The 27,929-nt window shown below is 43.1% G+C and overlaps 1 protein-coding gene across 2 annotated transcripts; it reads left to right on the plus strand.

The window, feature by feature from the left end:
- The first annotated feature begins 801 nt into the window (after window positions 1-801).
- Window positions 802-27,823, plus strand: AGR3 (anterior gradient 3, protein disulphide isomerase family member). 2 transcript variants are annotated; one of them, XM_014581180.4, is made up of 8 exons: window positions 802-1,145; window positions 5,246-5,389; window positions 10,644-10,707; window positions 13,454-13,506; window positions 14,702-14,778; window positions 14,947-15,010; window positions 23,865-23,948; window positions 25,652-27,823. In XM_014581180.4, the coding sequence occupies exons 2-8, from the start codon at window positions 5,284-5,286 to the stop codon at window positions 25,699-25,701; spliced, it is 498 nt and encodes a 165-aa protein (XP_014436666.1). In that variant the 5' UTR covers window positions 802-1,145; window positions 5,246-5,283; the 3' UTR covers window positions 25,702-27,823. The 2 variants fall into 2 exon arrangements, with proteins under 2 accessions (XP_014436666.1, NP_001273855.1); NM_001286926.1 differs by lacking the exon at window positions 802-1,145 and having other exon boundaries at window positions 5,284-5,389; window positions 25,652-25,701.
- Window positions 27,824-27,929: the final 106 nt, after the last annotated feature.

The following is a 27,929-nucleotide window of genomic DNA, read 5'->3' on the forward strand; positions in this document are numbered from 1 at the left end:
CTATTCACAAATATTAAAGATGGCTTTTTATGCAAAATAAGTCACATTTTGATATTTTAGTGCAAAGATGGTTGTTTCACTGCAACTGCAAATAGGGAGAAAATGTGTGTGTGGTGATAAACAACTAAAAAGCAAACATTCCAAAAGGAAATTCTATAAAACATAGCTGTAATTTTTCCAGAGCTGCTTTTTTTGATCATATATGGAAATCCTCATGTGATAATTTCAACATTAGTGAGATATAAGATAGATAGGCCAAAGTAGCAGAGCTAAAAGCTGGAGCCAAAATTCAATTGGGAGAGATTTTGATTTAAGGCATATGATCTTTCACCAATGACTACAATATAGATCTTTTTAATATAAAATGTCAGGTAAAGAAAGAATCCAGAGAGATTGTTTCTGATGCATCAGGATTTCTAAGCAAAAGCTGCACCAGCTCAGACAAAGATAACCTAGGGAATTCCTTTTTTATTGAAGGACAATGAAGCGCTACTTTATTTGTCAAGGTGGATCAGAATTATATTAGGCAACATATCTAAAAAAAAATCCTATCTTTAAATTTTAACTTAAAGAAAAAATATAAAGTAGCATTCCTCCTAAAACTTAAAGAAACAAGGTACCTTCCTTTGTTAATTACATTCCTCCACACAAAGTAACTCTTGTGTCTTCCTATTAACTTCATACCTAATCTCCAAGCACCAGTGAACCCAGCCATTCATTGGGAACAATAGTACATACAGTTTAATCTTTCACTGATGGTTTCTATTTTCACTGGACCGAGGCCAGACTCAAACTATTTGGGGGGAAAAGTCACAGACACACACAAGTCACTATTTATTGTGAGTCCCAATATAATGACATCTGATACAAGGCAAGATGGAGAGAAATCCGAGCATTTACTGTACAAGCATGGGAATTCACAAAAGTAAGAAGTTAAAGGGGAGGATAAGAGGGGTGTGGGAAGAAAAAAAAAGTTTAGCTTCAGACTAACTGGTTCCTGTTTTTTTCTGCCGGTGAATGCACTCTTGTTGCTGTGCTCATAGAACTGTGCAGGTCAGATAGTCTTGTGTGTAAAAATCACACCCATTTTTAAACTAGCTACTTCCAGAAAGAGGAACTTTTATCAGCAGAACTGATCAACTAAGGTGAGCAGTTTTCAATATTTATGTATTTATTTAGTAGTGAATCTATGTTATCTAGAATGTATATAACTATCTATAATGATGGGTAGAAGGATAAGAAAGGTTAACTGGCAAAAAAAATCGTCTAAAGGGAATATGTAACTGAAGAGTGAGGCTGATTTCACAGGTGTCTCCTATAACGAATGCATCATTTAAACCAGCATATTGGCATTGGATCTTATACTAGCAAAAATGGACTTTTAAGGCTGCATCCATCAACAATGGTGGCAATTATCTTTAATAGAAGTCATCCTATGTATTCTTTATGATAATTTTCTGAAAAGGGTTATTTAAGTGTAAGAAAACTATTGCTGCTGGCCTTAAGCTAAAAAACTGTTTTCATTTCCTGAGACTGAAGAAGATATTCTTCTTGATTGTAAGAAGCGTCTGATTTATCTAAAAGGAAATGACTGATTTGCACATTTCATAGCCGTTCTATAGTCAGAACTCTGAGGCTATTTCACCAAGCCATAACCATTAATGTGTTCTCAGTACTTTGAAAATATAAAATAAAATATAAGTGACAAAACAATCAAAGATTAATACGAAAATCTATATAATGCTAAAGATTATTAACCCCCATATGCAATGGCTACAGTGAATATTTTTGTTTTGTTTGTTTGTATGCTGTAGATAATAGACCTACCCTTCTAATGACCATGGAGTAGTAATTTGCACAGCCCCTGAAGAGAATTTGGGATTGATTTTCTGTTCTCCCAAATTTTTCAGTCCCTGGGTTAAAACAACAGCCTTAGTCCCTCTTTGTGGAGCAGTGGGAAACCTCCTATTATTCAGCACTCAACTTGGAGCTCTTTAACAAGCTAAGGAGCTCCCAAGGAGTTAGAAACAATTCTTGAGTGGAGGAAGGAAGTCTGATACACATAACACTGAAGGCAGGAGATGTAAAACAAAGAAAAAATTATAGGATTTTTGAAACCCTGAAAAAGCAAAGCAAGCCACTAGAGATCAGGGTTGGGAGGGAAAATATGAGTGACTTTATTGATTGGTTTAGAAGCCTAGAGGAGTCTCTTAATAGTTATGAAATCCTTAGGAGGATAGCACTTCCAAGGAATTTGTTGTTGTAGTTCTAAGCAGCAAACTCTACTGTGGCTCCTTTGAAGAGAGTCTATTTTTGTGTTGAGACTGATAGAAGTAGGAGAACAAGTACTGCAATACACCTGCCAGAACTAAAGTTGGTAACAGCGATGCATGTGGCACTGAGGGGCTTGTGTGTAGTCGGTGTAAACCCCCCAACATTTTTCATGACTGCCCACCCTGAATGTTATTACCCTGATGACATTCAGTCATGGTTGGTTCTGGTGAAATTCTACAAAGGATGTAGCTACTGAGATCAAATTTAAGGTATTCTCTATCACAACAGGCTTAATCCTGACTTGGTTAGATTTTTATAATTTTTAAATTAGAGGCCTCTCTCCCAGACTTCAGGTCCAGAAGGGACCATCATCTGTGCTAACCTCCTGCACATTGCAAGCCATAGAATCTTGCCAATCATGATTTAAAGAGTTCGAGAATTCACCTTTAACACTAGTTTGAACCAGCAAGTGACTCAGCCCCATGCTCACCACGGCAGCAGGAGTGGAGCCACCCTGCAGATTCTTCTGCTCTGCTCCCTCCTGCCACAGTGGGAAGCGGAGCGCCCCAGTCCCAGGGCATTTCACTTCCTGCCACTGCAGAGAAGTGGGGCACAGCAGGTGGAGCAGAATAGGCTGCTGAGCCATACTGGTTCCTGCTGCCATGGTGAGTGCAGGGAGAGTGACTTCTGCTGCCGCCCCATGCCAGGCCTCCCGGTAACCTCCTGGCTCATGTTGCTTCGGGGAGGCATCAATAAGGAGGCAGAACAGGGGCAGGGCTTGGGGAAAGGGATGGAGCATGGGTAGGGCAGAGGTGGAGCAGAGATGGGGCATGGCAGGACGTTTGGTGATGGGTTGTCCTGGGCTCTATGCTTAGGGCACTGGATGGAAGCGGGGAGGTTTCCCAGATCCTCTACCTCCCTAGAGATGGCCCTGGTTAGACCCTTAGCATGTGGGCATGACCCAAAAGCCAAACACATGCTAAAGAATTATCTGTAGTATCTCAGAGACCTCCTCATCTTCATTCCATTCCTGGCCTTTTGAGATATTTGCTACCAGCAGTCACATATCAGCTTCATGCCACTGTAGGCAGTCTCATTATACAATCCCTTTCATAAATGTATCAAGCTCAGCGTAGAAGCCAGTTAGGATTTTTGCCCCCACTGTTCCCTTTGGAAGTCTGTTCCAGAACTTCACTCCTCTGATAGCTAGAAACCTTTGTGCAATTTCAATCCTAAACTTATTGATGACCACTTTTTATCCCAGACTTCATGTATCAATACTGCATGAGGAGGAGTTATCCCTCCGATGTATTTATAATGGGCAGTTTTAGTTTATTATTATTATTTTTGACAGAGTGTGTCACTATGCATGAAGTGCTGCCACTAAAATTAGCATCACAAGTGATAATGAACTGATACAGAGACTTAATTTTCTGTTCTGAAGCATGCAGTCACACAGAGTATACTTTTCCAATGACATTCAAACAATACATGGGAGCTTTGGAGCTGCAATGCATAGCAGTGACTGGACCAGACCAGAAAGGCAAAAGCAGCATTAAAAAAAAATTCTTACTAGGTTCAAAAGTTTTTTATTTTAAACAAAAATTCCTGTTTGCACACCTTATGCACTTCACACTTCTAATCAGATGCAGAAATCATGATGTTTCATGAGTGGATATTCTCAAATGACTTTTGCCATGAACAAAACCAAGAACACCTAGAATACCGACGACATATCCATTATATTTTCTGAGTTAGGATAGAGATTTTGGACAAAGATCAGACAGATGTTCAAATTTTCAATTTTTTTTTTTAGTGGAAGAGGATATTTTTATTATTAAAACAAATTTTAAATGCAGTTTTACATTTCTGTGGGTTTTGCTTTATAATTTTAAATTGCAAAAATATTTGTCTCTTTTCTGGGAAATCCCTTCCTGATGTTTTTCCAATGTGTCTTCTTATATCAGATTCTCCCAGAAGACAAGCTTTTTGTAATTTCAGCTAATTTTTTAATCTCTTGTCAATAGAAATGTTCCTGTCATTAGTTTGTATTATTAATAATGATAATAACAACAACAACAACAGTACAGTATGGGGAAATGAAAGACAACCCCAGAATCATTGTTCTGTCATGTTTGCAACTCAATAATTAGATTATTATACTAGGGCATGATGACTGAAAAGTGAAATTGACTAGAAATGAAAGTGAAACAGCTTCAATTTTCACTGTTCAAAGCTATAGTACAGGTTGAAACTCTCTAGTCCAAGACCCTCTGGACCTGACCACTGCCAAGCCAGAGGATTTTCCGAACCACAGGAGGTCAGTATTATCTAGACTCTAGCAGCATTACCAACAATTCCACTGCTTATTGGGCTCTTAGGAGACATTTAGGAAATAAATCAGATCCAAAGGTGAAAGCAAGCGGGTATTCCCTGGTACACAGCTCTGGCAAGAGCTGGCTGAGCTATGGCAAAAGCCAGCAGGGAGCTATTTAAAGAGCGGGCAGGGACCCAGGTTGCAATAGGACAGTCCCTGTAAGAAATTTCAAGTTACTTTCACCACTGATCAGAGCTAAATAACAGTGCAGAACACTGAGATCCAGGACTGATGGCTGTAAATAAACTTTATGGGACTACGGGACACTTGTCACACACGTAATAAATGGACATCCAGCTAACTAAAATCATGCCAGACCATGGGTGGTGCTGGACCAGAGTGTGCTGGACTAGAGAGGTTCAACCTGTAGTGACTATATTTTTCTCCAGGTATATTTCTGACAACTTTGCAGTATGCTTAAATACCTACAATCAGGCACCTGGACTCTGGACTATTGTCATCGAGCAAGTCCATTGTTTCCAGAACAAAGAAAACAGTCCTGGGGGGTGTAGATTATTAGAAGGCTATTAAATCATCTTTCAGCTGGCAACTTGTAATGAACCACCCAACTAACAAGGTTGCTTTGTCTTCCAGTTTCACAGCTGCATTGAAAGGTGCTTTCTTTTTAAAAAATGGTTCATTCAGCATTGGCTTTGACACTCCTGCTAATCGCAGTCTCTTCCAACCTTGCAATGGCAATCAAAAAGGAAAAAAGAGCTCCCCAGACTCTGTCAAGAGGTGCAGTATGACTTTATTTAATGTGTTTAGTTAAAATAAAATGTAGCTACATGATTCAATTCAATATTTTATATTTCAAGATGTTTGATAGCATACAATATTTATTTTAAGTGTGCTTTTTTCCTCTGAAGAGGACTATATAAAAAGAGCCCTTTGTTATTGAATAGATCTACCCCAGTGTACATTTACTCCTATCAGTTTTCTTTCCCACCTCTTACCCTTATTGATTTTTTCCTTTAAGCACTGCAAAACCAACAGAGCTAAGAGTGAGTAGGGTTCTGTTTCTTCTTGTGCAATGAAATAATGCACACCATTTCAATTAGCTATGCCTTTGCAAACCTAACAGAGCAAAGGAATTGTACAGATATTAATGAAGGCCTCTATCATCAGTAGGCGGCTACTGTGAGAATTACAGTAAAACTCTGGTGGTCCGACATCCAGTGGTCTGGTACGCCTGATGGTCCGGCACCAACTGCAACCCGGAAGTGCTCCGGCAGCTGCTTCAAGTTGTTAGAGTAATTGATTAACTGCGGCTGGATCCACAGCCGACACGCAGTTAATGTAACTTTCCTCTCTACTGCAGGGAGGGGGGGGCCAGGGGAAGGTAGGGGTCGGTGGGAGAGGGGGAGGGGGAGAGGGAGGAGGAGGGGATGAGGGTATGCCAAAGCAGCCGCATTCAGGACGTTCTGGTCAGTTACAGTCACTCCAGCTGGATCAACAGCCGACACGCAGTTAATGTAATTTTCCTCTCTACTGCCGGGAGGGGGGGGCAGGGGAAGGTAGGGGTTGGTGGGAGACCCCTCTCCCTCTCCCTCCCCCTCTCCCACCGACCCCTACCTTCCCCTTCCCCCCCCCCCTCCCGGCAGTAGAGAGGAAAATTACATTAACTGCGTGTCGGCTGTTGATCCAGCCGGAGTGACTGTAACTGACCAGAACGTCCTGAATGCGGCTGCTTTGGCATACCCTCATCCCCTCCTCCTCCCTCTCCCCCTCCCCCTCTCCCACCGACCCCTACCTTCCCCTTCCCCCCCCCTCCTCCCGGCAGTAGAGAGGAAAATTACATTAACTGCATGTCGGCTGTGGATCCAGCCAGAGTGACTGTAACTGACCAGAACGTCCTGAATGCGGCTGCCTGCCTGTCACCGCCTCTCCTCTTCCGCTCGCAGGCTCTGCCTCCCTGCAGCAGGAGGGAGGGTTTGGCACACCTCCGCCCCCTCCTCCGCTTCTCCTTCGACGAGACCCGCCCCTGCCAGAGTACCTCCTGATAGTCCGGCATTTCTGATAATCCGGCACCACCTGGGTCCCAAGGGTGCCGGATTATCGGAAGTCTACTGTAGTTCCATTCTGGTCTGACGTGCTTTTCTTCAACATAAAGTCTCTCTCTGAAACTCAAGATGTTCCTTCTTTGTTACTTAGTCCTCCAGCCAGGTCACTGCAGAGTCCTCCCATTCCAGGGAGTCAGAGTCCTATTGGGCATCTGTCTCAGGCAGTCTTTGGCTCCACTGTCCAGTCTATGGGTCTGGCTTTACTCCAGGTTCCAGATCAGGCACCTTATGCTTGCACCCAAGCCCCGGTGCTGTTTCCCTGGCCTCCTTCCTACTTCTTTGTTCTCATCTCTTAGCCTCCTTGCTTTGGGCATGTCTACACATCAGGGCTAAAGTCGAAATAAGCTACTCAACTTGAGCTACGTCAATTGTATACCTTAAGTTGAAATAGCTTATTTTGGCTTTTGGCACAGTCTACACAGCAGGCAGTGTGAGGTAATGCTCTCTTCCTCTGACTTCCCTTACTCCTTGTAAAATAAGGGTTACAGGAGCTGGAGTAAGAAGCTTTATATCTTTTTGACATTATGTCGAAATACCTGCTTGTAGTGTAAACGCGGACTATGTTATTTCGGAGTAACATCAGTTATTCTGAAATAACACTGCTGTGTAAACGTATCTTTTGTATCAGAGGGGTAGCCGTATGAGTCTGGATCTGCAAAAGTGACAAGGAGTCCTGTGGCACCTTATAGACTAACAGATGTATTGGAGCATAAGCTTTCGTGGGCAAAGACCCACTTCGTCAGATGCATGTAGTAGAAATTTCCAGAGGCAGGTATAACTATGCAGGCCAGAAAAAGGCTAGAGGTAACAAGGTTAATTCAGTCAGGGAGGGTGAGGGCCACTTCTAGCAGCTGATCTGGAGGTGTGAACACTAAGGGTGTGTCTAGACTACAGGGTTTTGTTGACAAAACTATACCTGAGTCTACACTACCGCCAAGTTCTGTCGACATAACGTTGACAGAACTCGGCAGTTTTGTCGATGGCGGTAAACTTTCTACGAGGAATTGCGCCTTTTGTCAACAGAGTTCTGTCGACAGAAGGTGTTATTGTATCTACACTCTCATGTCGACAAAGCGGCTTGCTTTGTCAACAGAACTGGATGTAGTCTAGACACTCTTTGTTGACAGAGGCAGTATCTGTCGACAAAGCCTCTGTCGACAAAAGCCTGTAGTCTAGATGTACCTCAAGAGAGGATAAACTGCTTTTGTAGTTGGCTAGCCATTCACAGTTTTTGTTTAATCCTAAGCTGATGGTGCGAAATTTGCAGATGAACTGTAGCTCAGCAGATTCTCTTTGAAGTCTGGTCTTGAAGTTTTTTGTTGCAGGATGGCTATCTTTAAATCTGCTCCTGTGTGTCCAGGGAGATTGAAGTGTTCTCCTACAGGTTTTTGTATATTGCCTTTCCTGATATCTGATTTGTGTCTGTTTATTCTTTTATGTAGGGACTGTCCAGTTTGGCCGATGTATATAGCAGAGGGGCATTGCTGGCACATGATGGCGTATATTACATTGGTAGATGTGCAGGTGAATGAACCAGTGATGTTGTGGCTGATCTGGTTAGGTCCTGTGATGGTGTCGCTGGTGTAGATATGTGGGCAGAGTTGGCACCAAGGATTGTTGCATGGATTGGTTCCTGAGTTAGAGTTACTGTGGTACCCTTTGTAATTTATCAACCCAAACTACCTTCTCCCAGGGAGGTACTACAGACTACTTCCCCTGCAGCAAATTCCTGGCTTTATACCAGCCCTGTCTTTTCCTTCTCATCTGGGTTCCAGCTTCAGTCACAAGTGGATTGTGCCCACGAAAGCTCATGATACCATCTACATGTTTTGTTAGTCTATAAAGTACTGCCAGACCATTTGTTGTTTTTTTTCTGTACAGACTAACTCAGCTGCCCCCTGAAGCTTCTGATACGAATAGACAGGGATGTACAAATATCCCAACTCAACACATTTGACTCCCCCCACCCAGTACCATTTTTGCTTAATCATTTTTCAGAGCAGAAGCACATTTTGAGACTGACCAATGAGAATGCTCACATCTCTATCACCTGTTCCTGGGCTGTTCATTTTCACATGTTGAAGAAATTTTCAACTTTACTGTTAATTACAGTATTTAATTTTAATGTCATTATTTTCTCTCTGCTAATTCCCTTAAGAATATGGGTATAGGAGTAGCTAAGGTCCTCACCACGTCTCTATCTCCATTTGTGGAATTTAAATAAGATGACTTGCGTTGCATAGTCTCCATCTACCTCCCCTACCTCTCCCAATAATGTACCATTTAAGAACTCAGCAGTCCTCAACTACCCAACACTTAACCTTGGCAAAATAACATTGCTGAGGAGTCTAAACCTACTAAACAAAAACTCACACATTAGGGACCTGTGAAAGCACATGAATCAATTGGACAATACTCTCCTCAAGTAGGGTTGCTAACTTTCTAATTGCACAAAACCAAACACCCGTGCCCCAGCCACCTCTCCCACCTTTTCCCTGAGGCCCCACCCCAGTCTCACTCCTTGTCTGAGGTTCCACCGCCCACTCATTCCAGTCCCCTCCATCGCTAGCTTGCTCTCTGCCACTCTCACTCACCTTTATTAGAGTGTAGGAGGGGGTGAGGGCTTTTGCTGGAGGTGCAGGCTCCAGAGTGGAGCCAAAAATGAGGGCCATGGTGTAGAAGAAGGCTTTGGGTTGCGCAGGGGTTGGGCTGTGGGGGGTGGATGAGGACTCTGGCTGGGGTCTGAGTGAAAGTTAGTATGTGGGAGTGGATTCCAACTTGTGGCAGGGTATTCTGGGTATGGGCTCTGGCCATGCAGTGCTTACCTCAGGCAGCTCCTGGTTAGCAACACAGAGGGGCAGGCTCCCTGGCTGCTCCTGGAAGTGGACAGCATGTTCCCCTAGTCCCTAAGCAAAGTCATGGCCAGCCCTAAAAGTCTGGTTGGCTTTTACATCCTGTGTGCTGCCTGTTCCAACAAGTCTTACCCCTGCAGTTCCCATCGGCTGTAGTTCCCAGCCAATCAGAACTGAGGAGCTGGCATTCAGGGTGGGGACAGTACATAGAACCTCCCTGACTGCCCTTGCACCTAGGGCTGAAAGGACATGCTGGCCATTTCTGGGAGCTGCACAGAATCAGGGCAGAAAGGGAGACTGCCTTAGCCCCACTGCACTGCCAACCAAACTTTTAGGCAGTGCTGACCAGAGCCATCAGGGTCCCTTTTTGACTGGATGTTCTGGTAAAAAAACAGATGCCTGGCAATCCTATCCTCAAGGCCAGGAAATGACAGAGATTGAGTGGAGAGGCTGGTGATTCACCTGGAAATATTTTAATATTAATTTCTGTTAAAGACTGCATGTATAGACACAATCGCCTAATGTTCAAAAATAATGATTCGGGCTCCCACAAAATATCAGATTAGATTAAATATTATGAGTCTTTTTTTAATATTGATTTTTAAATTATTTTTGTTTTCAGATATCTGAAATTCTTAGGGATTGTGTTTTCAAATTTTTCTCCACAACTATGAGAACTGGGAACTCTTTTTTCATCCTACTTTTACTCTTTGACTTCAGGTTCTGCATCAAACGCAGATCAGCCAGATTCAGGGATTTGGGGACAGATGAGTGGAATTTACAAAGTGCTTAAATTTGGCAACTATCCTGCCCACATTCTTTTGAATTCATGGTACCTATCTGCCTCTTTAGAAACCTGAAGACCTTTGTAAACCTGTTATGGTATTTTGTGCCTAAATTTACGAATGTGTAACATGAGTATAATACTCCAAAGTTGAGATACTGAATAGCTATATGGAGTTTTGAAAGCACTGGATAAAGAAAATCCCATCTCTGTGCATGATATTAATAAATGACCAGAACATATTTTTTTTCCAAGACTCTTTTGGGTGGTTAATCCCTCCATTGTGATTCCAGGCTGGGGAGATGATATTACTTGGGTGCAGACCTATGAAGAAGGGCTTTTTCAAGCAAGACAAAGGTAAAGAAATCTTTGAAAAGAACATTTAAAAAAAAGTTAATGTTGTCAAGTTTGGTGAAGTATTTAGCCGAAATGTTGTAAAGCAACAAAGTAAAATGAAAACTCTAATTCTAGCTAATCTAGAAAGCATCTTGTTAACAAAACAAAAAATTAATGTATAAATAAAAGCAACATCTTTTTGGTAATCACTCTGAGTACGTCTATACTGCATCCCTAGTTCGGACTAAGGATGCAAATGGAGACGACCGAAGTAGTTAATGAAGCGGGGATTTAAATATCCTGCGTTTCATTAACATGATCTCGCCGGCACGCTAGTTTGAATCACAGCTGATTCGAACCAGGAAGTGCGCGCCGGGACGTGTTAGTTCCAACTGAAGCCCTTAGTCCGAACTAATGTTACTCCTCAAAAAATGAGGAGTAACGTTAGTTCTGACTAAGGGCTTTAGTCTGAACTAACACGTCCCTTCGCACACTTCCTGGTTCGAATCAGCTGTGATTCAAACTAGCGTGCCGGCGAGATCATGTTAATGAAACGTGGGATATTTAAATCCCCGCTTCATTAACTACTTCGGACATCTCCATTTGCATTCCTAGCCCAAACTAGGGATGCAGTGTAGATGTACCCTCTCTGACTTACTGCAGCAAACACCATTAGACAAGATGTTGACATTTGTGCATGTGCTATGGAATAGAAAATTGTCATAGAATAAATGTGTATTATTAGAAAGTAAACAGATTTGTTTTCATGATGATGTTTATCTCTAATTAATTCCTCAGCTTCACCAAAATAGCATGAGACAATAACAGAACATCATGCAACATTTTATTGCATTGACTGATATCTCAATGCTTTTCCCTTTGGCTTACAGCATTAAATATATGGGCTGTTCCTCACTGTTCAAAACTAGTCCAGAATGAGTTCTTGAATAAGGATCACTTTTGAGATTAGCTGGCAGTACACATGAGAATTCCTATACACCTCATAACTTTCCAAAATGCTCTTGCAAACCCACTTCTTTCTATAGCAAGAAAACACAGTTCCCAGTCAGCTTACCAAAGAAAATACAATTAATCTGATGCATAGCTTGTGAAAGCCAGGAGGAAAATCCTACCGAGTGCTAGGGATGTAAATGGATAACCATTTAACCAGTTAACTGATAAGCATCAGCTTATCAGTTTCCATTACAGTTACACACTGGCTCCCCAAGAGCCAGCTTCTCTGTGTACTGCAGAGTTCATGGTGCATGTATCTACTAGGACAGGGGTGGGCAATAATTTAAGACAGAGATCCACTTCACTAATTTTTTAAATGGCCACGGGATGCCCCGGAAGGAGTGGGGCCTCGGGCAGAAGGGACGGGGCCAGGACACTTCTGTGTTCCCCTGCCACAGAACCTGATTGGCTTGGGGAGTGGGGAAGCATGTGAAGTCTTTGCTCCCACCCATCCCCCGCTTAGAGAGAACTGCCAGCTGTTCTGAACAGCTGGCGGTTCCCTCTAGGCACCCACACCCTTGACGACGGGAAGAGACTTTGAGAATTCCCCTCACCTCTAGATGAATCAGGGCCAGGGGGCGGGAGGAACACGTGAATTCTCCTGCTCCCTGCTCCCAATCTGCAAGGTGCGCGCAGCGCTTAGACTGGGCCACCAGCTGGCAGTTCATGCTAAGTGCTGCGCACCCCTTGTAGAGCAGGAAGAGACTTTGCGTGCTCCCTGCTCCCACCCTGCAAGGGGCATTCAGAACTTAGAGTGGACCGTCAGCTGGAGCCACATCCCCTTGCAGGGCAGGAAGAGACTTTGCATGCTCCTCCTGCCCCCAGCTAATCAGGGCCTGGGAGTGGGGGGAGTGCACAAAGTCTCTTGCTCCCTGCCCCATACCTCTTGCAAGGGTGGGAGCAGGGAGTGAGAGACTTTTGCATGCTCTCCCTGCCCCCAGGCCCTGATTGGCCTGGAGGTGGCGGAGCGGCAGGGCGTCTGCAGGCTGGATCCACCCGCTTGGCGGGCTGGATCAAACCCACAGAGGTGCCTTTGTCCACTCCATACTAGGATGTTTAGTAGTTACATGGTTACATTAATAAATATCCTTTTACATCCCTAATGAGTGCTGTTTACTACAATTGCAAAACACATAGTAATAAGAGCTGCGCTGAGCACTAGAACTAGTTGAAAAAAGATTCAAAATTTGTCTCACTAAATTTGGTTTTTTTAATTATTTTTCTCCAAAATGTTGAAAGGGATCTAATTTTTAAAGTTTCATGAATAATTCCACAGCTACTCATTCCCCCAACCCTCAATTTTTCAATGAAACTTTTCATAGATAGTTTAATCAAAAATAGATTTTTTTCTGATGAAAAAAATCTAGTAAAAAACCAGATCCAGGAAATTTTGACTAGCTCTACTCTGTAGTAAATGTCCACAGCATTGTGCTTCCAGAGTGGAAAATCCTTCATGGAACTATGCACTAAGCAATAATAAAATGATGACTCTCTGCAGTCTCCAAGTTGAGCACCTCTTAGTTTAGAGTATATCTTGCTGCTCCATTTTGTTGAGTTCCTTTTTGTGAAGGAGTTACATGATGCTCTTATCCCTAGGCTCAGAAGTAAGCTCCGCGCTTCCCAATGCCTCGGTCTAGTTATTAGTTTAGTGCAACATAAGATACAATGGCAGTTATATATCCAGGGCAATTTATAAAATTAGAGTCACTTGGATAAGCAGAGCATCTAATTATGTATATTTTTATTGTTAAAGTAACAAACCACTGATGGTCATTCATCATCTGGAGGACTGTCAATACTGCCAAGGTAATTTCAATTGTCTGATTGTTAAATTAATTTGGGTGATTTATAGATTATTTATCTGCCAATATCTACATTAACAAGGAATCCTGTGGCATCTTAAAGACTAAGGGTATGTCTACACTACCCCGCTAGTTCGAACTAGCGGGGGTAATGTAGTCATCCACAATTGCAAATGAAGCCCGGGATTTGAATTTCCCGGGCTTCATTTGCATAAAGCCGGCCGGCGCCATTTTTAAATGCCGGCTAGTTCGAACCCCGTGCCGCGCAGCTACACGCGGCATGGAGTAGCTAGTTCGGATTAGGCTTCCTAATCCGAACTAGCTGTACTCCTCATTCCACGAGGAGTACATCTAGTTCAGATTAGAAGCCTAATCCGAACTAGCTACTCAGTGCCGCGTGTAGCCGTGCGGCACGGGGTTCGAACTAGCCGGCATTTAAAAATGGCGCCGGCCGGCTTTATGCAAATGAAGCCCGGGAAATTCAAATCCCGGGCTTCATTTGCAATTGCGGATGACTACATTACCCCCGCTAGTTCGAACTAGCGGGGTAGTGTAGACATACCCTAACAGATTTATTTGGGCATCAACTTTTGTGGGCAAAGACCCACTTCATCATATACATCTGACAAAGCAGGTCTTTGTCCACAAACACTTATGCCCAAATAAATCTGTCAGTCTTTAAGATGCGACAGGACTCCTCATTGTTTTTGCCAATGAAGGCTAGCACGGCTACCCCTCTAATGCTAATATTGTTATATAGTCCCAGACTATATTTATCTGTAACACTGAATCACTTTCTTAGCAGGATTGCATATCAATAGAAAGTATCTCAAAAAATCAAACAATGAAAACCAGCTGCTTACAAATCCCACTGAATGCCTTTTACTAAAGAGAACATGAAAAAAAAATACCCCACAAAGCTGTTCTGCAAAGCTTGATGCAGCATTAGAGAGTTTAAGATGCATGAATTTACTCCTGACTCACTGAACAGATTTAATATTGTTCTATCCTCCTGATCTGGTAACCAGAGAAGGAGACTGGGGCACGACTGCTGAAATTGACCTAAGAAGAATTTACCAAGAATAATACACTTTTGTCAAGCTGTGGCTAGATACCCATTGAAACTAAAGGCTTCAGAACCAACAGATTTTGGAAACGATGATTGCAAGCAATGTTTAAAACCTTCACATCTTTTCTAGCACTGAAGAAGGTTTTTGCAGAAAATGAGGAAATACAAGAAATGGCTCAAAATAACTTCATCATGTTAAATCTCATGGTAAGGAGAAATATGCTGCGTATTTTAAACTGATGTATTTCAGCATAAATTATCACTAGCATTCTCTACTATGGTTTCATATGCCGCTATCATATATTTCATGTATAGATGCTAATTTCATACAGTGCTCATGAATATTTAATCATTTGCTTTTAATTTTCCTACCAGCATGAAACCACAGATAAGAACTTGTCACCGGATGGACAATATGTACCTCGAATCATGTTTGTGGGTATGCAACATATATATCTGATTCTTTAATAATGCAGCCTCCTTGCAACAGTATGCAAGTGGTATAGGACTTTATCCCTCATGATTTACAGGATATGTAACAGTTTTGTTTATTAATTTTTGAGCTAGCATCGATGATGGATTTACCATTGGGCCAATTGTTCCCTGGCCCCGGGCCCAAGTTCAGAAAGGCCCCATTTGATTATGGGAAGCCCAAGAGACTCTGGGAGTTATAGTTCCTTGGCCAGCTCCCTGCCCAGATAGCAGGCCCTGGAACAGGGAAAGGACTACATTTCCCAACATTCCCTTGGCCGTTGGCAATTGGAAAGGGAGGAGAAAGAGGAGGGAGTGGGAAGCTGAGTCATGCTGTGAATGATGAACTGGCTGACAGAAGGGGCTGGTGCTATGAAGGGGAAACACATGGGGACAAGGAGTAGGCAGCTGAGACCAAGATCTCATTCTCTGAATCCTTCCCCAGACAGGATTAGGGGTGCTAGTGACCTCAGTTCACTGCCCCCAAAGAAGGAATTGGGTGGACTAAGCGATCAATGCATCTCCCTCTGAAGCCTAGCAAGGGAGGTATGTGGACCCCACCAGAAGAGGTTAACATAATAAGTAAGGGTATGTCTACACTACAAAGATAATTCGAACTAACGGACGTTAGTTCAAATTAACTTTGATAGGCGCTACACTAGCGCTCCGCTAGTTCGAACTTAATTCGAACTAGCGGAGCGCTTAGTTCGAACTAGGTAAACCTCATTCTACGAGGACTAAGCCTAGTTCGAACTTACTAGTTCGAATTAAGGGGTGTGTAGCCCCTTAATTCAAACTAGTGGGAGGCTAGCCCTCCCCAGGTTTCCCTGGTGGCCACTCTGGCCAACACCAGGGAAACTCTATTGCCCCCCTCCCGGCCCCAGACCCCTTAAAGGTGCACGGGCTGGCAACGATGCCCGTGCCAGGTGCACGCCTGCCAGCACCCAGCTAGCAGATCCTGCACCTGGCACGTCTCGAGCCAGCCACCCGATGCCCCCCAGCCCTCCCCCTCTTCCCGGGACCAGGCTGGCGGCTCCCGGAAGCTTGCCCGGGACCGCAAGAGGCGGGCACCCGCCTGGTCTACTGCGGACATCGTGGACCTTGTCCACGACCTCCGCACTAGGCACAGGAAAGCTGCCGTCTAGGGCAGGAGAGCTGCCAGCCTGGCCACCCAGGAACAGGTGTGCATGAAAATCAAGGTGGTCCACTGAGACCCCCGACCCTGAGTCCTGAGCTTACAATGGCCGTCCTGGGTCAGACCAAAGGTCCATCTAGCCCAGTAGCCTGTCTGCCGACAGCGGCCAACCCTAGGGACCCTGGAGGGGATGGACCAAAGACAGTGACCAAGCCATTTGTCTCGTGCCATCCCTCTCCAGCCTTCCACAAACTTTGGGCAGGGACACCACTCCTACCCCCTGGTTAATACCACTCCATGGACCCAACCTCCATCACTTTATCTCACTTCTCTTTAAACTCTGTTCTAGTTCTAGTCTTCACAGCCTCCTGCAGCAAGGAGTTCCACAGGCTGACTCTTTGCTTTGTGAAGAACAACTTTCTGTTACTAGTTTGAAGCCTGCTACCCATTCCTTTCCTTTGGTGTCCTCTAGTCCTTCTATTATGGGAACTTATGAAGAACTTTTCTTGATGCACCCTCTCCATCCCACTCATGCTTTTATAGACCTCTATCCTATCCCCCCTCAGTCTCCTCTTTTCGAAACTGAAAAGTCCCAGTCTCTTTAGCCTCTCTTCATATAGGACCTGTTCCAAACCTCTGATCATTTTAGTTGCCCTCCCCTCTCCCAGCCTCTCTTCCCCTCTCCCACCTCCTTTTCCCAGTCTCCCCGAGTTTTGTTCAATAAAGAGAGATTCTGTTTTTGACCACACGTTTTCTTTATTTTGTACATCAGGAAGGGGGGCTAGGGAAGGGTGAGTAGAAGGAGGTGAGGGAGGAATGGGGTACGAGCCCCCGATGGGGAGGACTGGGCTGGCTCTGCGGGCTTCTGGGGGTGGAAGCTCTCCTGCAGCCCTCCAATTGCCCCCTCTCCCCAGATGGCAGCCTGCGGCAAGTGCAGCCGGTCTGATGGCCAAGTGCTGTGATGTGCTCAGTGTGGGCACTCAGGGCACTCCAAGCCAGGACTGCTTTGCAAAAGCGGGGCACCCCTGAGAACTGTCTGTCCAGGGTGGGGGTCAGGTCCCTTTAAGCACAGCCCTCAGCTAGCCCGAGGCAGCAGCTCCACGCTCTAAGTCCTCCTCTGATGCCCTGCCGGCACTGCTTCCGGCCATCCTTAAGCCCGGTTCAGGGTCCACTTAATGTGGACATGCTAGTTCGAATTAGCAAAACGCTAATTCGAACTAGTTTTTTAGTCTGGATCCGTTAGTTCGAATTAACTAATTCGAACTAAGTTAGTTCGAATTAGCGCTGTAGTGTAGACATACCCTAAGTGAGGGAAGGTTCTGCCAGAAGACCTGGGCTGCTTTTGGTATAATAACAGGCACACAAGAGGATTTGACTCTGTTTCCACAGCCATAGAAGCAGAAATGGGCTTTTCCTTTCTCCAGTCTACACTAGGGGATATGTTCAAATTAAGATTCGCAACTTCTGCTTTGTTAATTGTGTAGCTTAAGTTGAAGTATCTTAACTCATATTTTGATGTTGTCCACACGGCGGGAAGTTGATGGGAGCACATTTTCCTCCATCTTCCCTTACTCCTCATAGAAGCAAGACTATTGGCATCGACGGGAGCATCCTCTCACTTCGAATTAGTGTCTTCATTAGACCTGCTCATTCAAACCCCGGAAAATTGACTGGAGCTGCTTCGATCTTATCTGTAGTGTAGACATGGCCTTCCAGATTTATCTAATACTCAGAAAGGGAATCTAGCACTTGCCTTCCAGATTTGAACAGGAGTGCTCAAGTTTAATTTGGCCTCTGTGACATCATTTCTTCAAAATCAAATACTGAACCACTGTCATTTGTTGAAGAAAAAGTAGGATAAAATTGAGTAACAAATGCTGGCATCTTCCCATTGCTGACTGGGATTAGAGTTGCTATTTTCAACCACCACTATCAGTTTGTTTGTTTGAGTTTTCTTCTTTGGGAGAAGATAGTAAGACTGTGCTGGTGATTTCCCATCAGAAACAGGGTGAAACAAGAGAACAACAAAAGTTGAGGCACCTCAGCTTTTTCTCATTACAATATGGATCCAGATAACCTCCAATGACACAAACTGAAAATTGTTCCACTTTACTGGGTGCTGAGGAAAGGATTTGTCAGACAGCTGCTGGCTGTGGAGCTTTATTGAGCTGAGACCAGGACCATATACAGTGACTGGTGAAATAGGGTGGTCCTGGAGACATGGCAATATAATGTCCAGATAAGGAAGGAGGTAAATCGGTGGGGAGTTTCTATGAAATTTCTGCTCACAGTAGACACTAGGGCTGCGTCTAGACTGGCATGATTTTCCACAAATGCTATTAACAGAAAAGTTTTTCCGTTAAAAGCATTTGCGGAAAAGAGTGTCTAGATTGGCACAGACGCTTTTGTGCAAAAGCACTTTTTGCGGAAAAGAGTCCGTGCCAATCTAGACGCGGTTTTGTGCAAGAAAGCCCCAATTGCCATTTTCGCCATTGGGGCTTTTTTGTGCAAAACTGTTTTTAGCTGTCTACACTGGCCCTCTTGCGCAAATACATTTGCGCAAGAGGGCTTTTTCCCAAACGGGAGCAGTATAGTATTTGCAGAAGAACACTGACAATCTTACATTAGATTGTCAGTGTTCTTGTGCAAATTCAAGCGGCCAGTGTAGACAGCTAGCAAGTTTTTCCGCAAAAGCAGTTGCTTTTGTGGAAAAATTTGCAGTCTTGACGCAGCCTAGGTGTACAGCTCAATAAGAAAAACTGGGGGCTGAGGGAGCGATGTATAGTAGTATGTACAATCTTGCAAAGGTATGTGATCAAAATGAAAAATGCCTCAGACTCAGTACCAAGTAAACTATAGCACTGCCACACCAGGCCCACACATGGAAAGAGCCAATAATGGTTACTTGGGAGCCCACAAATATGTTTGGCACCAGGCCCACAAAACGTTAATCCAGCCCTGGTTAACATAGTAGTATATACCAAATCTTTGCCTTCAAGGACATAAAGGCATCAAACAAAACCATTGAAATGTAGGGCTGCAAGAGACCTTGAGAAGTCACTGAATCTATCCACCTGCTCTGAGGTAGGATTAAATATGTCTAATCATTCCTGACAGATGTTTGTCTAACCTGTTCTTTAATACCTCCAATGAAGGGGAATTCATAATCCTATTTGGAAGCCTACTTCAGAGATTAGCTGCGCTTATAATTAGCCCCCTTAAACATTTTCCTTAATAGCTAAATCTCCCTTGCTGCAAACTAAGCCCATTCAAGCCCACTGACAGGGAGTACAGGGGAAAAGGAGCATCTGCCCCCAGGCCTGGTGATTCTAAAGAACCCAGGGCTCCTGGCAATCACTGCTGCTACCATGATAGTGGTGGCTCCCAGAGCTCTGGGGCCTTTAAACCGCTACTAGAGCGCTGCATGCTCTGGGCAGCTCTAAGGGCCACTGGGAGCCAGCACAGGGCACTGCAAGTGGCGCAGAGGGCTGGCTGCCCCAGTCCAGCCTATTCTGCCCAGGGTCTCGCCCCTTCTGGGAGATCAGAAACACCCACCCACACCTCTCCCAGGGATCTGGCGTGGCTGTTGACTCCCCTGAGCCCATTATTTCTTGCCCTACCTTCACTGAACATGCAGAGAAACTGATCCTCCTCCTCCTATCAGCCTTTTACATATTTGAAGATTTATTAGATACTCCCTCAGTCTTTCCTTCTCTAAACAACATCCCCTCTAGAAGGGGCAGCCTGAACACACAGATGCACAGAGAGAGAGAGCAAGGCTCCTCTCCTCCAACAGACTAGAAGATAGGTGAGAGTGGGGGGGGGGGCGGTGAAGTGCATATAAAGGCAGTTTGGGTGTGAGTCCCCCTTTCAATCTGACAATTCCATTCCTGTAAGCTTCTCCCAGAAGGTAGAATTTGAACCTAGTGGGTCATTTTCAAATCATCGCCCCCTTGTGTAGAATCCTTGGGCCAGTGAGCAAGGGAGGCAGCAAGGTTCCACATACTGGAAAATGAATAATAAATTAAAAGTACAGCACTGAGGCTACATCTAGACTGCAGGCTCTTTTGGAAGAAGCTTTCCCAGAAGAGATCTTCCAAAAAAAAAAAATCTTCCGAAAGAGAGCGTCCACACTGCCAAAAAGCTCATCAAAAAAGTAATCTGCTTTTTCGAAAGATAGTGTCCACACTGAATGGACGCTATCTTGCATTTAAACTGTGATTACTATGATGGAGTAGCCAGCAAGGCACCTGTGCTTTTTCCTCTTTCCTCTTCTTCCAAAAGAACTCCCTCTTCTCCGTCCACAAGAGCTCTTTCGGAACAAGGGTTCTTCCTCCTAGAAAGAGATTTACCAATGCCGGAAAAGCCCCTCTGTTCTCAGTTTTCTTTTGAAAGAACGCAATTGCAGTGTGGACGTCATTGAAGCTTTTTTTCAGAAACACAGCCATTTTTTCCGGTAAAAAACCTGTTTTGTAGACATACCGGCTAGACAAACCGGCTAGACTAGCATGATTTTCCGCAAATGCTTTTAATGGAAAAGTTTTCCGTTAAAAGCATTTGCGCAAAAGCGCATCTAGATTGGCACGGGCACTTTTCCGCAAAAGTACTTTTGCGGAAAAGCGTCCGTGCCAATCTAGACGCGCTTTTGCGCAAAAAAGCCCCGATCGCCATTTTCGCGATCGGGGCTTTTTTGTGCAAAACAAATCTGAGCTGTCTACACTGGCCCTTTTGCGTAAAAGCTTTTGCGCAATAGGACTTTTGCCCAAACGGGAGCAGCACAGTATTTCTGCAAGAAGCACTGATTTTTTACATGAGATCGTCAGTGTTCTTGCAGACAGTGTAGACAGCTGGCAAGTTTTTCCGCAATAGCAGCTGCTTTTGTGGAAAAACTTGCCAGTCTAGACACAGCCACCCTGAAAGAAAGCACTAAAGGAGAAGTGATCCATGATCAATTTTAAAAGACATTGATTTATAAAGCTGCTCACCACAGATCTGTCCACAAAAGCAGTCGAGGCAATTTGCATATTTCACCTGCCCTCCACACTGTCAGCTATTGGCAAATCTGGCAACAGGAGTTTACTGAGTTGCCTAACTGGAAAGACATCTCCATGAATGTCTAATAAATTGCTCATACAGCACTGTACTAGTATGTCCCTACACCTAGTCTCACAGTGGGTACAGCATGTATTGTTAATGCACCTGTCACGAGGCTGGTAAAAAGGGATGGGTGATTCTGCAATAAAAACCCACTTTGCACCAACCCATCTGGTCCCAGAAAGAGTTTAATCCAGGGCCACATGGGGGTAAGGGTGCTCTGAAGCTGCAATGCAATACCAGGGCTGGGCAAGTGGAAGTGGCTGTAAATAAAGAAATTATACACGTGAATTTTTCACCTTCCTATGCTGGTACTTTTCTTTCCAAGTACCAGACCCTACAGTTTAAGTAAGCCCCATGCAGAGGATGAGAAATGGGTATTGTGGACAGATCCCTAGGCTATGTCTACACTGCAGAGTTTTTGCACAAAGCCTCCCGTTTTTGCACAAAAACTCACAGAGTGTCCACACTATAAGCACGTTTTTGTGCAAGAAAGAGTATAGTAGGTCGTCAGAAGACAGGGCTTTTTGCACAAGAGCTCTTGTGCAAAAAGGCATGTGTAGACAGACAACAGGGATTTCTTGTGCAAGAAACCCCTATCGGAAAAAGCATAGGTGCTCTGATGGCCATTCTGTGAATGGCCAGAGCTTTCTTGCGCAAGAGTGTCCATGGCAGGGTGGACACTCTCTTGCGCAAAAGCACATGGCAATGTGGGAGCGCTATTGCACAAGAACTTTTTGTGGAAGATCTCGTCCGCAAAAAGTTCTTGCACAAGAAGACTGCAGTGTAGACGTAGCCCTAGAGTCATTATTTTTAAGCAAGTTGCCTCCTTCAGGAAAGGGCCAGTCAGGGGATACCAATAGACAGTTGCAAACTTACAGCATTGTCACTTCACAGCAAAGGTGGAATCTGCCTTTTTATTTTAACTGTCACAAGAGAGAGAAATCATGTAGGATCAGTATAGATGAGCTCTGTGCAGCTCTTAAAACCCTGATGTGTAGAGCAAAATGACTCCCAGGTGTTCTTCTTGGTGGTCTTCAGAATAAATCATTTTGACACATCTCAAAATGGTGCAGATTTTTATATCCTGGCTTTGACTATGGAGACCTGTGTTCAAGTCCTTCCTCCATCACAGGCTTCTTTAGTGATTTGGGCAACTCCTTTAGCCTTTTCTATGCCTTAGCTCTCCTGTTGTATAATGAGGATAATAGTATTTCCTTACAGTACAGACAAGGATGAACGCATTAAAGAGTGTGAGGCACTCAGATACTACAGTGCTGGGGCCAGATAAGTTGAGTTTTGAGACTCTTAGCTTGGAAGATTAAGAAGGGAAGCGAGCCAAAAACAAGATAATAAAAGTGAGCTCTAAATAAAAGTTTGAGAATCATAGTAACGTATGATTTTTGTCTCTGGAAGCTCCATATAAATCATACGAACACCTCACCTTATGTCTGACACAGTTTTACATACTGAATATTAGAGCCATTGCTTAATTGGAATTAACTCACACAATTAACTCAACACTTTAATCATGATTAATTGCAGTTTTAATCATCGGGTGCATCTAGACTGGAAAGCAGCTGCTTTTGCGCAAAAGCTTGCCAGCTGTCTACACTGGCCGCTTGAATTTGCACAAGAGCACTGACTTTGTAATGTGGTGTCCTCTAGTTCTTCTATTTAAGGAACTAATAAATAATTTTTCTTTATCGGCCCTCTCCACACCGCTCATGATTTTATATACCTCTATCATATCCCCCCTCAGTCTCCTCTTTTCTAAACTGAAAAGTCCCAGTCGCTTTAACCTCTCCTCATATGGGACCCGTTCCAAACCCCTAATCATTTTAGTTGCCCTTTACATCTTGAAAATGTAAACAAAGTTGTTTGTCTGAGTGATTGGCTGAAGAAGTAGGACTGAGTGGACTTGTAGGCTCTAAAGTTTCAGACTTTTAGTTGTGAATGCTGTTACAAATGTTCAATTATGTGCAAAAAGTAAGTTCAACTTCCATGATAAATTGTACTTCAGGAGAATGGAAAAATACTATTACTTCTATTTTTTACATTGCAGATATTGGTAATAAAAACTAAATATAAAATGAGCACTGTACACTTTGTATTTTGTGTTATAATTTAATTAATATAATTTAAAATGTAGAAAACATCCACAAACATTTAAATAAGGGTGTTCCATTAATAGTACAATAGCACAATTAATAGCAATTAATTCTCTTAATCGTGAGCTTAATCATGATTAATTTTAATCGCTTGACAGCCCTATTGAATATATATTCAGTCAGACTAGCCTTCTCTTATGATATTTCCTTTAAACATGCAATAGAATATATATATATATCACGATGAATATAATATTCTATTTATCAGTGAGTACATAATATTTAAAATAAATCTCACTTGTTCAGTATATATCAATGTAATAAGAACTTGGGGAGGATGAAATTATTCCATTTGTTCAAAGTTAATGTCCTCCGAAATTACATTTAAGTTGATCCAGCCTCATATTCACAACCAACAGATACTGAAGATGCTGTTACTGAAAATGCAATGGGATAATTGTGTAATATGGCTACTTTTTCAGACCCCTCTCTCACAGTAAGAGCTGATATCACTGGAAGATATTCTAATCGACTCTATACTTATGAACCACAAGATATACCATTCTGTAAGTATCCACATTGTGCCAGCTTTGCATTTCACACTGTGACTACTGAGACATATTCTACCCATTGACCAGTGCTTGAGGATCAGATAGCATTTCCATTGTCCTTTCTGCTCCTTTCCCAAAAAACTAACTAGGGAAAAATCTTTAACAGAGGTAGGTAGGTGCGTCTACACTGCAGAGCTTAACTCAAAATATGCTACACAAATTGAGCTACATCAATTGTGTAGCTTATTTTGAAATAGGGAGCATCTACATAGCATTTATTTTGAAACAGAGCACTCTTCGTCTGACTTTCCTTACTCCATGTACTCCAATTTACAGGAGTTGGAGTACGAAGTCTTCCAGCTTGACAGTATTTTGACAATATTTCAAAATAACTCCCTGCTGTGTAGATGCGCACTAAGTTATTTCAGAATAATACTAGTTATTTTGAAATAATGTTGCACTGTAGAACTATGATTAGGAGCTTAATCCTACAAGATATCAAACACTCTGGTCCTGATCCAGCAATGCACTGAAGTACACAAATAATTCCACTAACATTAGTAGGACTATTCATGTGAGTCAAGTTAAGTATATATGTGCAAAAGTTTACAGGATCAGGATGTAAGTGGAACAGTGAAAAATACTGTGCACAAAAGGACTTACAAATGCACAAAGTCAACAGCCTAACGGGAAAAAAGTGGAAAATATTTTTCTAGCAACTTTCTCAATTTAGAGTTACAGGCAGTCCCCGGGTTACGTACAAGATAGGGACTGTAGGTTTGTTCTTAAGTTGAATCTGTATGTAAGTCGGAACTGGCGTCCAGATTCAGCCGCTGCTGAAACTGACCACCAGTTCTGACTTACATACAGATTCAACTTAAGAACCCCAAGTCAGCTGCTGCTGAAACTGATCAGCAGCTGATTCCAGGAAGCCCAGGGCATAGCAACTGTGCCTCGGGCTTCCTGTAGTCAGCGCTGGTCAGTTTCAGCAGCGGCTGACTTACGGACGCCTGGGGCAGAGCAGCTGGGGTGCTGCTGGGTTGATCCAGCAGACCAGGGAGACGGGGAGCAAAGCCGCGGAGCACGCGGGCAGCGGGACAGCCCAGACGCGCTACAGCTGTCCCACTGCCGGCATCCTCAGAGGCTTTGCTCCCCGTCTCCCTGGTCTGCTGGTCTCCAGCAGACCAGGGAGATGCGGAGCAAACCCCGTTCGTAACGGCGGATCCGACATAAGTTGGATCCGCGTAACTCGGGGACTGCCTGTACTTAGGTATAACCTAGGGTTACATTATGTCAGACAGGAAAATAATGAGATAACAAGAAAGGGACATGGTTACAGCATCTATCCAAATGCAAAGCATTTCTCTTACCTCACAAACTATTGGAGGTACTGAAGTCCATTGATTTATATTTTAGCTCTGCAAGTATGATTATGAGATTTACAGTTGGAGTAGTTTTAAAATATGAAAAATGCAAGGAAGTGAAAAGGGGTGAAATGGAGTCTGTCAGGTTCTTAGTAGTGATGAACTATGATACTGTACTCCCTCTGGTTCAATAAATGGTGCTAGAAATCCCACAAGAAAAGATCTACACTATGTTTTATGCCATAATATACATCAATTAATTCACATGCAAACCATTTTAATAAATTGAGATTTTATTTTATGATAGAAATGTACTTTACATATTTTTTCATTTGCTATTTATTCTTCTTCCAGTGTTAGAGAACATGAAGAAAGCATTACGCCTCATTCAGACTGAACTGTAACTTGTACCACTGAAATCACCATAACCTCTACGAGGTGAAATGGTCCACGGAACCGCTCCATCATTTGAAATACAGACAAATTAGCTAATGAGTGTATTAGCTTTTAAACCTTACAGCAATGTGTAATGGTACCCAGAATTTCATATGAAAACATACCTATATTTCTCAAAAACTTAAAACAACAACACAGTTCTGCAGCACCTTAGAGACTAAGGTTTTTGTCTCTAAAAGGCTGTAGAAATTTGTTGTTTATTTTTTTTTTCAGTTAGATTAACATGGCTGCCCCTGTAATATATTTTCCAGATATGTATAACACTTTTGAAAGTGAAAGAAATATTTAGAAAAGATTATCAGAAATATAAAACATGTAAAACATTACCTTCATAGATAATTCAGAGGAATGGTAAAAAGAGGCAGAAAGAACATTAGAATTCTAAGTCACTGATTCAAATCTGGTCCAGTTATTTTTGAACAGAAGTTGTAACCCACCCCAGCTGAGGACTGCTTGGTAGCTTATGCAAGTTAATAACCTCAGCTCAGCTTTTTATTCTATACTTTGTGTAGGTTTTTAGTGCAACCCAGGTTTAGTCTCCTGTTTCTAGCTATCAGGGGGAGGGGCTTTGTGGAGAAGGTCAGAAGACATTTCCTAGAGAGGCTGCAGCAAATAGAATCTTCATTTTAACTTTTCAATAGAAGCTTAGTTGACTGTATAGAAGTGGCTCTTCTCTTTATGTCCAGCATTCTTCTGTACGGTTATGAGGACTGTTAAAAGCAGAAAGCATACTTGCTGCTGAATAGATGTCTAATGTGTCTAAGAGCGTACAGTATGTACTCCAGTCGTGTAAAATTCAGAAAAATCTAAATAAAAGGCCTTTGGGTTTGAGGAAAATACACCAGTGCAATGGGGTAGAAGGAAGGCACTCTCAGCCTCAACAAACTTCAGGGCCATAACACCCAGACATAAGAAAATAAGAACATCTATACTGGATCAGATTAAAGGTCTATTTAGCCCAGTATCCTATCTTCCAATGGTTTCTAATAGCAGGTGTCCAAGAGAGAATGAATGGTACAGGCCATCCCCCTGTCACTCATGCCAAGCTTCAGACAAACAGAAGCTAGGGATTCCATCCTTGCCCATCCTGGCTAGTAGCCATTGTTTGACCTATCCTCCATGATGTATCTAGTTCTTTTTTTAAAAAACCTTGTTATAGTCTTGACATGTCTCTAGCAAAGAGTTCCACAGGTTGATTATGAAGACATAATGTGTTTTAAACCAGCTGCCTACTAATTTTGTGTGTTGTTTGAAACAATCCACCTGCAGCCAGTTTACTGTAAAGGTTTGGGGTAGGGGGACCTAGCAGACATGCCCCATGCACCTCTCCTTAGGAGGATCTGAGTCATGTGGACCAAACACACTGGTCTTGTCACATGTGCTTATGACATGCACATGCCCCCTTCTCCACAGTCTTCTGCGGAGGCCCATCTCAGATGCCATTCCAGAAGGACAGAAAGGAGATCAGAGGTCTCTTGGGCTAGTTCTCCAGGGACAACTGTGCAGTAGGAATATACAGGAGCAGCTCTGTGTAATGGTGTACATGGCTGATGTCAATAGATGTATGACAATTTACACCTAGCAAGGTTCTCCCATAATTTCTGCTGTGCTTGTACGTGGCTCACCAAAGCAAGTCAGCAGATGTTTCATACTATGACGAGAGCAAGAACATGACCTGTCATATTAGTGGTCTGGTACAAAGCATAGTGCCCTTTGTAGCTGCAATTTCCCATTTTGTACAATGTTGCCTGCATGAAAATGTGAGAAAGCAAGTAGAAGTACTCTGCAAGTCTGTTTAGGACCCACATATCTGTTTTTAAATTTACAGTACATAGACTCACTTGTTAAGAAATAATTAAGTTACTCCTAGTAATAAAGTAAAATGTTATTTATAAGGAGAGCAGCTCTTATAACCGAGTTGGAGAGAGACTTGGTGAGAATGTATGCTTAAAGAAAAAAAACAATTTCTTACATTATTCGCCATTAGTACATGATCTCGACAACCAGTGAAATGTATTTTGTGCCTGTAGGAAGATGTTGAAAATAAAATTGTTCAGTATGTTCCTCCTACCTTTTTGGGGTTTTATTCATTTGATAAAAACTTTGAATTCTGTTTGAGGCATGGGAAATCCAGAGAATAGCCAGAATACTAGGATCTAAAGTGGTATTGCTTTGC

This window comes from Pelodiscus sinensis, chromosome 2 (genome assembly GCF_052426305.1).
Source record: "Pelodiscus sinensis isolate ZL-2025 chromosome 2, ASM5242630v1, whole genome shotgun sequence".
In the NCBI taxonomy this organism is placed as follows: domain Eukaryota; kingdom Metazoa; phylum Chordata; order Testudines; family Trionychidae; genus Pelodiscus; species Pelodiscus sinensis.